Source organism: Sabethes cyaneus, chromosome 3 (assembly GCF_943734655.1).
Source record: "Sabethes cyaneus chromosome 3, idSabCyanKW18_F2, whole genome shotgun sequence".
In the NCBI taxonomy this organism is placed as follows: domain Eukaryota; kingdom Metazoa; phylum Arthropoda; class Insecta; order Diptera; family Culicidae; genus Sabethes; species Sabethes cyaneus.
The window spans coordinates 190,174,900-190,189,558 of NC_071355.1; the positions used below are offsets into that span (position 1 = coordinate 190,174,900).

At 41.3% G+C, this 14,659-nt stretch overlaps 1 protein-coding gene across 1 annotated transcript in view; it reads right to left on the reverse strand.

The window, feature by feature from the left end:
• LOC128741964 (inositol-trisphosphate 3-kinase A) overlaps positions 1 to 11,324 on the reverse strand; it is a 39,373-nt gene extending 28,049 nt beyond the window's left edge. The window contains exon 1 of the mRNA XM_053838108.1: positions 10,074 to 11,324. Within this exon, the coding sequence (XP_053694083.1) occupies positions 10,074 to 10,205 (132 nt within the window). The 5' untranslated portion in view covers positions 10,206 to 11,324. The remainder of the gene's footprint in view (positions 1 to 10,073) is intronic.
• Positions 11,325 to 14,659: the final 3,335 nt, after the last annotated feature.

Below are 14,659 nucleotides of genomic sequence, written 5' to 3' on the forward strand. Positions count from 1 at the left end.
AGCACCCCAATCTACGGCTTGACATTAAGAGTTTCAAATATAGACTCAAATTGTGCTCAAATGTTACTGCGGGCCACTCGAATGTGTCACCATCGGAGAGCGCGCTGATTAAGTTTTTGTCGTGACGTCGCGTCGCGCTGCCGATCATGCAGATGTGTGGTGGTGCTCCTCGCTTGCGTTTCAATAATGCGCGATATCAATGCATTCTGATTCTGTGTGACTTTACCCGCCGGAGTGGAAACTCCAACGGTTTCGATCATTCATGCGATGGGAAACACTATGCCCCAAGCTGAATGGATTTTGGAATTTACGATAGACGGACTTCGGAGGTATTTCGTTTGAGAGTTTGGGTTTTCTGCCAGCTGGTAGTTTTAGGCAGTTCTGGTTTTTTGGTTGATACCGTCTGGTGATATATTTTTGTGATTCACCTTGGAAGATATGTTTCTTTTCGAAATTCGATCGTTTAATCAACAGATTCTTAAGACTTAAGTTCTCGTTTCTTATATTAGAAGAAGATCTTGAAAGCGACGCGGAAATTTATCAAGGCGCTCTTTTGTTTATAGGATGAACTATGAGACGTGTGGGTTTTGTTCGAGTTAATAAGCAAAATTGCAATGTACAAACATAATAAAAACTATAGTTCGAATAAAGTCGATTTCATTCACAGTCATCACAAAAAAACACACACATGAGGGCAAGTCCATTACGATATGTTTTATTATAAGCTGATAATTACGGCCAAAGTGATTTTGTCAATATGCGTATTGAATAAAATTCCTCTCTAATTGTCTATGTAAATAATTTCGATAGACACAAACAATTTTTGTGCAAGTGAAGGAATGCGGTTAGCTAACTTCGTAAATACCATCTTGTCTCGAGTAGGTCTATCAAAATTATTTGAACGATACATCGGTTGACGATCGTTTGCAAGCAGATGGATATTTGCTTCTAGCAAAGGCTCAATTCAATTCCTCACGCAGCTCGCAGGCGACCGGTTTGTGCGCGACCAAAACGCGTCGTATATTCATAAAATTATCGGCCACCGTGTTCGTGCACCGCGGCGAGCTGCGAGTGAATGTCCACCATTAGCTTCGCAATCTACAGTCTCGTCGGCCGTGTTGACGTCATTGCCTTTGTAACAGCAAACTACGGCCGGCGATGATTCCCGTTGTTTTACTGTGGCACAGTAGCGCACACCGGCGATGCGATGGAGCAATACATGGAATACCAGCCAGCCAGTAAATGCCCCGATGAAGATCTTTTCTTGATTAATCTCTCGGTCGAACGAACCAGTTTCACCGCACGCGTCAGTGTATTGATTCCATAACGGCTTCAAAACCCAAACAACGGACGTCGGCGACGCCCGTCCTTGTCTATGGAGTAGCCTCTTTACCAATCAATAAGGTACACATCTTATGGCGTCACAAAACATCAACAAAGCTCGCCGTCCGTGCCATACCTTTAAACGGTCGGTGGGAATCGGTGTGCGTTGCTCGTGCTGGCGCCCATAAAACGCATGCAATGAAAGCAATTTATCCATCCTTCAGCACGTTGACACGCGAAATGATCGAACCGATCGAACCGTGAGAAACCATTTGAGGTATTATTCAAACAGAATGTATTTTTTTCTGGAGACCTCCACGCGTTGGCAGAAAAACATTGGTTGGTCATCGCATCATTAGAAGTTATTCCACACCGCAAATTAAGTATGACTCACGCTTGGCTGGCAATCGTCAGCAGCATGGACGTAAAACTTGCCGAAAACAAAAAAAAACTACGATACACGGAAAATGCTGACCTGTTTGGAGTAAATTGGTTTGACGGTGGTTACCTGGCTGTTGAGGGTTAGAAGAGACGCATGCAGTTTCGTTTTTGTCCGCGTACACGGGTCCACTCAGGGTCGGCCGCTATTCACAAGGTGAGAGAGCGTATGGAACCGCAAATGTTATTGAAGTAGACCAAGTCCCGTGTTTTGAGCGATAGATCCTTAGGCGGTAGGTAGTGTACAGCTTCGTGGTTGCAGCAGAAAACGTCATATGTACCCTAATGTATTCGAAACTGATCTGATTACTTTTAAGCAATAATTTACTATTTTTCCTCATCATTATGACGTATTACAGGGTGATTAGTGTTGCATGTCATCATCGCAAATCTTGGAAAGTGTCAATATTTATTGTTAAAAGTGTAGTTTGATGTTTGTGATTCGTTTTGAAAGATTGTTTGTTTTTGTTTCGTTGCAATCATGTACTCAAAAAGATAACTGATAATTGAAGAAAATCAAACCTTATCAGATTTTAAGCTCAAACACAATGGCGCCAACTTAAAAAGGTACAAAGAAATTGGTACGTACAAAATCCGCCAACGATATGAATCTCTGCCCACGGTTTGGACCAAAATAATGGTAAACTAATTATGGTAAGGGAGTGAACTCGCCGGAATTCATCCTAATCCGGGTGATCAATGGCAAGGATCGTCGATCAGAAATATCATCAAATATAATTTGATACTTAAAGCTGAATTCAACAGAAAGCAGCGGTTTCTCGGATTAACGGAGAAGCAGAAACAGGCTAGAGTGACTGTGAAATAACACTTTCTCTCTGTGCCAGTTGCATCCTACCAAATAATGCAACAAAGCAAAGCCTTGGCCTTAAACGTCTTTCTAAGACTTGGTCCTTCGTTATCGACAGACTTCACAGCCGGCTATTAGATTACAGGACAGCTACAGGGCTATTGCAATAATCCTACTGACTCTATCTAGCAGCACCGCCTAGCCGAGATTCGAACATACGACGACTAGCTTGTTAGACCAGTATCGTACCTTAAAGCTTACTGGACGGTCACCAAATAAAGCGTAAACAACACACATTGCACATTCCCGGTAAATCCTCTAATATGGTATAAATACCAGGATGATATATCCCCCCTCTGCGTAAAATGAACATATTGCATACGATATTATTCCAGGTCAATATTATAGATTATTTACATTGTTGCTGCAATCGCACAAATTATTCTTGTTTGTTATATTGAGATTTGAAACTCTCATACATCGCCTGTAAAGAAATCGCTCTCAAAACGGATGTGATGACTGAAAATAGAAAATACTACTTGTTCTAAAATCTTTGTAAGGACCCGCATAATCGTAACAGTATCTACAATATCTTGTTATTGATATTGTACGTCATTGAGCCTTACCTGCCTGAAGTCAATGGTCATGCCCAAGTAACATTTTTGTTGTATAACAGCTTATTAAATTATTGTACAGCTGAGTTCCACGGAACAAGAGCCTGATAAGCTATTATATAACAAAAATGTTACTTGGGTGGTACTCTAACTATCCAACGTCTTACCGTTTTCAAAACATTGGCCTTAGATACATCTTGTTTCAATCTTCATACGTGTTGGCCTTGGGTTTTTCTCGACCCAACACTAACAAATGTTTGCTATGGGCTTTTCTCAACTCAACTCAACTCAATGTGCTTTGGCTTTGGCTTTTCAACCTCAACCTTAATGTGGTTTGGCCATGGACTTTCCCTCTCTCAATCCTAATTTGCGTTGGTCATAACCTTTTCCCGACTCATCTTTAATACTCGTTGAGTATGATCTGTTGCCGGTACAAGTTTAATATACTTTGGCCATGGGCTTTTTCCGGCTCAATCCTAATTCGCGTTGGCCATGGTGCTCTCACCGGCTCAACTTTAATACGAATTGGCCTTGGACTTTTCCCGGCTCAATTTTAATATACTGTAAGTTTCTAATTATAAATTAATTACCATTACCGTGAAGCCCCGGTAACATGAATCACATCTCGCTCAGATTAAGCGAGTTTATGTTAAATCTGAATATTTGGTAGCTCTATTCATTGTGACATACGCGCAAGTTGCGCACCTTATGAATATGTTTTGATATGACGAACTGAAAATGTGTTAAATATGCTCGATTTCTAAACGTTCCAATAGTAGAAAATAGGAAGATCGCTTGGTAGTTCCGCCTAAAATGCTCTATCTTTGGTGCAGAAGAAAGATATGTTGCATATGAACTATGTATTTTGCTTATATTGCTTTAGCTGTTGGGCTTCCACTTGCTTGCATTCATATTACCGGGGCTCAGATTAAAGAAGGACTTACCAGCAAGAGCTTCTGTCGATAAAAAATGGTCAAGTCTTAGAAAGACGTTTAAGCCCAAGAAAAAAAAACAGGGAGAGCTTATGGTACTGTGTATAACTTTAATCACGAATGGAGCTGAAGCCTCGTTTGCAACGCAATTACCTACCCTTTATACAACTACACTATTCCGCAGTATTCAGCAACAATACTGCCACCAAATGTTTAAACAAGTCCTACCTAATGCGAACAACTTCGCAAAACAAATAGCCGAAACAAATTCGCACTTTCATTCGGAATATCACCCGAATGACCAATATACACTGAAGTCTTTTTTTATGGTTTGTTTTTAAACAACTATTGTTCTGTGAATTTACACGGGTTTTACACGAGTTTTACGATTTACGAGGTGTTTTTACGCGAATTTCAGAGTTTACGCGGTTTTGATATACGGGGAATGTGACCTTCGCGTAAAAAGTGTAAAAATTTCAGTGTACTGCGCTGCGAAATATATTTCTTTTTCATCTCATGTTGCACCTCTAAAGTTTCCCCGAAAGTTCGATTTGCCAATGGATCGCCAATGTGATGTCCTGTGTTTCACTATCTGCCAAGCGACTCAACACTTTCTCTCTGCGCCAGTTACACGCTTCCGGCAACTACCCAAATAATTCAAATAACGTGTAAACAACACGCATTACTCATTCCAGGCAAATCCTCTAATCTGGTTTAAATACCGGGATGCTACACCAAGGTGCTCACAATCAGCAAAACGATCATATATATACAACGAAGCTTATTAATATTTTCAAAGATAAGTTGGTTGTCCAGTGGTTTCAAAATGTTTCCAGCGTGATGGTTTGGAGAGGAATTTCAAGTAATGTCAAACTTTCGCTACTCTTCATCGTAGCGGGAGTAGAAATGAACATTAGTTACTACAATGAACAAGTTTTGAAGAATCATTTGCTAGTATATTCATGTTATGAAATTACACCCAGATTGAAACTATTGCCACAGACTAACAGACGTAACACTTCGAACAAATTTTCTAACAAAACATCGTTTCAATGAAACCCCAAAAACTTGGAAAAAACACTAGCATCACCTGGTGCAGTCTTCGCGCTATGCAAAGCAGCTTGCCATAAAATTAGCAATGCTATAAATTTACTACGCGTATGACACGATCGATCGAGGTCAGCTATGACAGATTATGCACTACTACAGATTTCCGAATAAACTAACGCGCTTGTTCAAGGCGACGATGGATCGAGTAATGTGCGTTGTTCGAGTATCAGGGGCAGTCTCGAGTCCCTTTGAATCTCGAAGAGGGTTACGGCAAGGTGATGGGCTTTCAAGTTTGCTGTTCAACATCGCTTTGGAGGGTGTGATAAGAAGAGCGGGGGGATAGACACGAGAGGCACGATATTCACGAAGTCCGTCCAGCTTCTTGGTTTCGTTGACGACGTTGACATCATTACACGTACCTTTTAGAGGATGGCGGAAACGTACATCGGAATGAAAGCTGAAGCCAAATGGATTGGACTTGTCATTAATGTATCGAAAACAGAACACACTCCCGGATTCATTTAGACGGTGATGAAATCGAGGTGGTAGAAGAGTTCGTGTATCTGGGCTCACTGGTTACCGCAGACAACGATACCAGCAGAGAAATAAAAATACGCATTATGGCAGGAAATCGTGCCTACTTTGGACTCCGTAGGACGTTGCGACCGAACAAAATTCGCCACAGCACGAAGTAAACAATATACAAGACGCTGATTAGACCGGTAGTCCTTTACAGTCATGAGGCATGGACTATGCTCGTGCAGGACCAACGCGCCCTTAGTGTTTTCGAACGGAGGGTGTTGCGCACCATCTACGGCGGAGTGCAGATGGAAGACAGAACGTGGAGGAGGCGAACGAACCATGAATTGCATCAACTGCTTAGGGAACCACCCATCGCTCACACCGCAAAAATCGGTTGTCTGCGATGGGCTGGGCACGTCGTGAGGATGTCGGACAACAGTCTGGTTGAAAAAGTTCTCAATAACGATCCGACTGGAACGAGACGGCGGGGCGCGTTGCGAGCAAGATGAATCGATCAAGTGGAAGGCGACCTGCGGACCCTACGCAGACTACGTGGCTGGTGAATTGCGGCCATAGACCGAGTGGAATGGAGACGACTTCTTCGTACAGCAGAGGAAACCACGGCCTGGAGCTGATTAGGATAAGATAGATTTACTTGTGTGCAGACATCGTCATATAGCACAGAGACGTGTAAAAAACAAACGTGTATCTAAGCAGTTTGTCTATGTCTCCTTTGCTTATGCCTGAGCAAGTGTATATTGTGAGATGGTGAATACAACTGAGAGACATGCTTTTGAATAGCGCCCGCACATAGTGAGCACTGTGTTCGGAAAGCTCATAGTAAGCACGGTGCAATGCACTGTGCTTCTTATAGCTTTTTGTTTTGCAAACTTCAACTGGAAATTAAGAATCTCTAGTTCTACTATTTATAAAAGTTATTCAAAATCTAAAACCATATTTTCTTCACTAGAAACTTCGAAGAATATTAAAAGTTAAGGTTTTTATTAGGGGTTAGGTCGTCTGTGTTCATGCCTTACACGTCATCCTGAGCTACAAACGATTGTCGACGAACTTGTAGAATAAAAATATTATTCCGTTTTCAGCTAAGATTGAACTTGTTAAAGTAACCTTCAATTAATGATTGAAGATATCATTAACCCTTTTAAAATCTCTCAAATCTTTCTATTGTTGCGAAGGTTACGTCTCCTGGGATTATATTACTAAATCGTGGGCAGGTTTATTCAAAACCTGATCCAAGACTAGTAAACACTCACATATTGTATGGTATATCTAATCAAGCTATTGGCGAAAATCCATTACCAGACGAGCAGCAGGGCTGGTAGATCCGCTTCCTTTAAGGCATGCTATGTGATGCTTCCTTCCTCCCGGCACCTATTTCTTACATTCCTATATTGTTAATATGCATTTCAAGCAGCCGATGACAGCCATCAATAGCTTGGTCGATAGATTGTAAACCTTATAATAGGTGAGTGTTGATTAATTTTGGAACTAGGCCTATGTTCCAAGCATGGACACTAACAACTTCGTTAGTAAAAATGTGATTTTTCCAATTATTTAAAAACGTGTCACAATATATGTGTTTATTTCTTTTCTGGTACAAGTCCACAACATATGTGGTATCCAAGGAAATAACAGTTATTGTGGTAGATCCAAGCACTGTGCTTCAAGGCAGAGCTACTCAGAGACATTTCTGTGCGAGAGCATGTGCTGTATACTTGGATGTGCCTACGCTGTTTTCAGTTATTCCTTGGCTCGAAAAGCACAGCACACGATAGTCTCTTGCTGATAAAAATAGGCGCCTACTAGTCACTTTAAAATATATTGTGCAGTCCCGGTAGATTTTGTGCTACACAGTAAGAGAATAGTGCTACTCCCAATGTCTGCTTGTGTGTTATCTGACAACAGCGCCAGCGCAAGCGAGTGGCGTTCACGCGCAGCGACTGTTGTTTGAGTCTTCGCTTAAGTGAACATTTGAAATGATCGTTTTTATTGGCGATGGAATGAGGCTGCAGTGTTACGTCTGTTAGTCTGTGCTATTGCGTTTAGCAGAACTCCATTCTGCCTCATCAATCAAAAGCACACAAGAGTGGTGTCATCAGAATGTATCATCCCAGTAATGACATATTTCATCACTGGATCTCAATTCCTTGTTTTGCATGGGGATACATGATCAGAAGCACAAATGGTCAGACTTTGGAATCATTCAAGCCAGTTTTAATACTGTTAGGACGATTTCATAAACCCCTTCGTATTGTGTTTCAGACATTCCCGAAACCCCGAAAGTGATTGAAACTTCAACTTGAATTAAACCAAGTTTACTATCTGTTAGTCGATTGCTCGCAAGTACAATTCAACTAAATTCGAGTGAAATGAATATGAAACGTATTATCCACCGGAATTCCCATTTCAAACTATAGCAAACTGTATTTGTTGTATTCTCGTGCCGGTCTTTATCAATATTTACATTGATCGTTTGAATTCATATTTTAAGTCCCTGTAAACAAACCACCGCCGGAGTTGTAAAAAAGTGAGTTTTGGTTAAATCAATTCGGTATGAAAAGAAAATAGGTACCGTTCAAGCGAATTGTTTTGACAAGTGTTGTCTAGACTTTGTTTCATTGAAACTATCGATGCGCAATTGTTTTTAAAATCACACAAATAGCTTATGGTTAGATTTGCTGAAATGATTACTAAGAATTTATTGACCGATTTAAAGTTCAAATCATGTTTAAAAAAGTACTTCGAATAAGCTCCCGATTGCCAGCCATTTGTTGAGTAGTAAAATGAAACGTTTAGGAAAACCTAATTGGTAGCACATGTTAACTGTTTATCCAATGCTTTAATTATCCGTCTATCAAACTAATCCTCACCAGTCGTCCACGGACAAACGAGCGGGCGTCTATTCGCAACAAGAACAGGCAAACACACTTCACGACACAAATGTGACATTATTTCCTTAACCCATAGGAGTTAGGTATGTGTCACATGAATATACATCCCGCAAAGTGGAAATGATATACAGCGTGCGGTGGACGGAGGACGACGTTCGTTGCTGCCGGCTGAAGTCAGAGAATCTTGCGATCCGAGAAAGTGATAGCCGCGGACCGGCTCGTACCGGATTGCGCGTGCGTCATCATCCGTTGCGAATATTTCGCCACTTAGCGCGAGCTGCTGCAGCAGCAGCGGAGTGGTAAATGAATGAACCATCGATGATGATCTCGCTAGGATCCGATCAAATTGATTCGATCAATACGATCGGTCTAGCTAGCCAGCCAGCCAGCCAGCCAGCGAGCGTAGCGAAGCAATCGAAGTTACAGATTGTAGACGGTCATGATACGGATTCATTGCATGCTTAATCGTAGACCGACTTTAGGTTTACAACCAGGTGTTAATTTGTTAGTGCAATCCCTGGGAATCTATTATTGTCGCCGGAAGCCACTACCTACGCTGCTACTACGTTGTGGGCGAGCAATTATTATTAAATGGAGAAGTGCTATTTTCGCACGGAAACGTTGAAATTATGACACTTGGTGATGCATTTTTCGTGTTTCGCTGAGCAGACACTAACTCGTGACACTGAGGAAGCTGTTTACGTTCTGCAACACTGATATTCGTAGTATCGAAATAATATCGCTGTTGTTGTTTTGTATTGTCAATTCAATATTGTTCACATACCCCGTTAATTTTGTGAAACGAGATTGCAATAAAGATTCAAACTGTTAACATACGTTTCTAAAAACTGATTTGAAAGACTGTGTGCGGCAGGTGGGTTAGATTCAAGAGTTATAAGCTGTTATAAGTACACTTCCTGTCAATGATCGCAAGATGAAATTTGACAGCTGAAATACGAACACTCACTTTCACAAATTGAAAATCAACTATCTATTCTCACATGAACTTCTGCTGAATTCTCAAACCACACTATAGAGTGGCGACAGAAAACAAATAATTAGCATTAGAAGTTGTTGATCATTTTGTGAAGCCAAATTCCTAATCAGCCACAGAAAAACAAAACAATAATAGGTATCGCAATTCCCACCTGGCAAACAGCGCACATTTACTTTTCAAATTGACCTATTCCAGTGGACGACGACGGCGTCGGAGTTAATACTGACTTTTTATGGCTTTACAACAAGTAAAGTCGATAGCTGAAATTTCCTGCTTGCGAATGCCAAAGTCATACTACATACAGTTCGTCTACCATTTTTGCCGTTGTTGGTGCGATAAAAATTCGGCACGTAGTCACACCGCCTGGAGTGTGTTTAAGTTAGCGAAAAAATAAAAAAAAAATGAACAAAAAAACCTTCATTTGCCCACACAGAAAAGCTTATCTTGCCACCAACAACCAATTGTGTGTGAACTTACCTCGCTTTTACTGCCGTTATCCAGTATGAGCATTTTCAGCAGTGTACGCTTCAAACCTTGGTTATCCAGGCAGTTCAACCTAAACTTGTCACTGGTCCAGCCTGCCATTGTGAGAAATATGGAAGAAGTCATACCTTCCTCACCGTGTGCTGCACGAAAGCAGAGTCCCAGAGGAGTAGCAGTAGCACCGTGCCGCGGAGAATAACTTTATTTTTTCGAGTCGACAAGCTGCTCGCTTTTGGTTGGTTGACTTCTCGAGTGGTGCTCAAGGCGTACCGGGTGGTGGCAGACCGATTGACGTAGGCTTATGTAAATTTTCTCCTTCAAGGCTCAAGCTTCATCAACATTTGAACCATCCGATAGTAGCGGCTTAGCAATGTCAAACAAAAGGTTGTTTTGTGTCTTTTTGATATTTCAGATATTTTACGATTAAATTCTCTGGACCGCTTGTGGGGGTTACAGAGGTGATTGGAATGCAATCGAAACAGGCGTACTGTTTTATTATTTTAACAAGTTATTTGCTTCTCAACTTGCCAACAGCACATATTTACACAGAAATACACAGCGCAGAAAGGCCAGCCAGCCAACAGGTTACCGAGGGGCCTAGGCTATTATCGCGCTTCTCTCGCTACTAGTTTCCTTTTCAGGTTGTCCACAATCCACGGAAGCAGCTACTAGTATCTTCCATTAAACACCCATTTAACCAGACAATAATTTATAATTTTGTTTTCTTTACCTTTTACAGATTATGCAAATATTGTTTTCGCTCCGATTTACTCGCTAAACATTTACACTGTGTTTTTTATTGCCCTTGTTCACTGAATTTCTCACTTCCAATGTTCTATCGCAGTGTTTTCAGCATGGGGAAGTTCACACAACAACAGCGCATTAGACTTTCAAATATCACAATTTAGTCATCAACGCTTCGTACTCCCTAATAATTACAACCTAGCGAAAAGCGCACTCAGAAACACTATAGTCATACGAATAAAATAAAAAAAAAACACTTTCTACTACTTGTAATCACTTCAGTTACTACAATGATCTGTTGACTTTCAATCTCATCCGGATACTAGAAACGATTAGATAACTAATAATCAATTGCTGTTCGTCCGGAGTAACCCGTAGGCATCTATCGATTCTCATTGATCACACTAAATTTCGGGGGCTCGTCGGTTTTCTAGCGTTGAAACTTATTTGCTTATTTGCTTATAGCCCCCAGTTTGAGAGACACCGTACGTTCGATTCAGCCGCTGGTTGCTGGTAAACTGAAACATACCGAGCAGTGCGCGCTTACTTTTACCTCTGTTACTACTGCTGAGCTGATGCTGACTCTGCTGACTAAGCTATCACAGTACGGGCACTTTGGTTTTGTTTGTGTTGTGTTGTGCTACAAATGCCGTTTTCATTCCAGCATATACGATTATCAACACGATGCGAACCACCAAAAGCGAAACGCCATGTGCTCTGACCGAACGGCTATGGTTGAATGAAGAGGAGCTTAAAAGCACGGGACGTCACTGAAGCTGGGCGGCTGGGCGTGGGAGTTTGCGTGCTGTGAAGAGAGCTTTCGCTTTGTCTGCTGGAGGAGAATAAGGTAAAACAGGTCCCATCAGATGAAAGTAGAAATCCCGAAACTAGCAGATAGATAAAGTCAGTTGATTCCAAAAGTCCTTCGAAATTAATTCATGTGGTCTCTTTTCAAACCGACTATGGACTTGTCTCAAAAAGACTGTGCCCAGAATGCAAAGATAAGGCTGGTTCAAGAAGTCCCCAGGAATAAGTTGAACCGGAACGCAACAGCGAGCAAAGAAACACTCAAAGAAGTTCTACAAGGATTTACTGACGACATACGTTTTCATTATTACAAGCAGCAAATTCTAGCCAATATCCAGGAGCTAAGGTCGATTAAAGAACGCCTGTCGATTGTAAAGAGAAAACTTGAGAAGAAGGATGGTATTGCAAGCGACGAGAAAGAGTTTAATCTTTAAATCTGCATTGTTATATATCCCGCAGGCAAGAAAGAATTACTTTTATGAATAGATACGAGAACCTGTCATCCTGTGATCCTTGTAATGCTTTTTAACTTTGACTTGGTATAACTTTCGCAGTGTACGTTTAGGTGTAAGTGTTAGCCCTGGCGTGCCCAGGCTCGCAGTTTTTAATTTAACAGGCCACTAATTTTGTGATAAGTTAATTAATTGTGTAAAAATTGAATTAAATTGCGTTCCAGTTTCAAATCCAATTTTAAGTCCAGCTGTAAATTAAATTTGAACTTTAGTTTCAAGTCTGATTAAAGCTGAATTTCAAGTTCAAATTTAATTCTAATGTCATGCTCAATTTCGACACAGATTTTATGTCTGATTTTATGTCCAACTTCAAGTATAATTTCAAATACAATTTCAACTCTAGTTTCAAGTCCAATTTAAAACCAATTTAATACCATTTTTAAGTTAAGTGTCCACGCATTATATTTTCGTGGATTTCAGGACAGCATACGATACAGTCGAGCGCAAACAGCTAGGTATGGTAGATAGTGCACGAGAACGGTTTTCCGCACAAACTAGACGCGGTTGATTAAAGTTACCCTGGAGTGAGTGATATGTTACGTGCATGATTCGGGGGTACTTTTGAGTCCTTTCGAATCGCACACAGAGTAGTGGCAAGGGGATGGACTGTTCTGAATGTTATTTAACATCGCTATTGAAGGTGCGCTTGGGACCATGGAGGCAATCTACGCCAGAATAAAAACGGAGGCTAGGAGGATTGAGTTTTAAATCAACGCGTCGAAAACCAAACATATGGTAGAAAATGTCTCCAGAGAAAACAACGTTTGCCTCCCACGGACAGTGACTGTTGACAGCAATGTAGGTACATGAAGTTGTTGATGAGTTCGTATATTTGGTATCTCTGGACACCGCCGACAATAATACGAGTAAGAAGATTTAATGACGCAATCCAGCGGGAAGTCGAGCCTACTTTTCTCCCCGCAAGACGCTTCGATCAAGGAGCATGTGCCGCCGCACAAAGTTGCCGTTGACGATGTACAAAACGCTAATCAGACTGGTAGTTCTTTACGGACTTGAGACAGTAATTTTGCTTACCGAAGAAATACGTGCACTGACCGTATTTGAACGAAAGGCGTTACGGACTTGTTTATGCGGAGTACAACCGGATAGCAGACGGAGGCGTACGAACTACGAGTTACAGGCACTACTTGGAGAAATTCCAATCGTATATCAAGCGAAAGTTGGGTGATTACGGTAAGTCGGTCACGTCGCAAGGATGCCGGACGACTGTGCAGTGAAATCCGTTCTCTTCAAGAATTCCACCGGTACTAGAGCCGGAACCGGAATAGAGGGACCCAATGTGCTAAAAAGCTGACTTGCGTGAGTCGAGACACTCAACGAATTGGTGACGAGTAGCCCAAGACCGAGTACAGTTGGGTAGGAATACTTAATACGGCAAGAACCAACCCGGCTGTGAGCTGGTAGAAGGAGTAAGTTTAAGTTAAATGACGGTGGAAAACTTCAAAGAAACGCCGGAAAATTGCATGCAATGTTGCATGTAGGGGTTTTTGGGGCTAGGGAAGGTTCTCTCGATGGCAAAAGACCCCTCCTCCCCCCAAAAAGAGGGGGGGCTCCCATACAAATCTATGCCTATAAAAATGAATTTCTGTCTGCTCTATGTTCCTTATAGAATCGAAAACTACTGAACCGATCGGCGTGCAAATTTGCATGTAGGGGTTTTTGGTGCTAGTGAAGGTTCTTATGATGGTTAGAGATCCCTCCCCCCACTAAGAGGGGGGCTCCTATACTGATGAAATACAAATTTCCTCATAACTCGAAAACTAATCAAGCAAATGGAATCATATTTAACATGTGGGTGTTTTTGCAGGCAATTTTTTTTTCACTGGTGAATTGAAAACTCCCCTCTTTAGGAGGGGAATAATGACCCCTCTCCCTTTTAAGAGGGGGGCCTTCATACAAATGAAATACAAATTTCCTCATAACTCGGGAACTAATCAAGTAAATGGAACCAAATTTGACATGTGGGTGTTTTTGGAGACAAGGATGTTTTCTATGGTGAATTGAAACCTCTCCCCGCTTCAGGAGGGGGGCTTCTATACAAATGAAATACAAATTTCCTCATAACTCGAGAACTAATTAATCAAATGGAACCATATTTGGCATGTGGGTGTTTTTGGAGGCATAGGAGGCAATTGTGTCTATGATTAATTAGAACCCCTCTCCCTTCTTGGGAGGGGGAGAGAAAAAAAGGAAAACCCGTAAAGAAAACTAGGAAAACGAGAAAGAAAATGAGGACAAACTGAACAAAATAGACGAAAAATGGGGAAAAAGGATGAAAACGGCACAGAAAAGGAGGGAAAGCAAAGAAGAAAATACGGGACCAGCAAAATAGAGAACAGAGAACAGAAAAAGAAAAAAAACTAGTCCCGTAACTGCCCTGTACTCTAATAGCTGGCTGTGAAGTCTGTTGAGAAATAACGGTCAAGTCTTCACGGAGAATAAAATTGTAGTTTCAACCATATTTATGGTGTGGTTATCGTTATGTTTGTGAGTAAA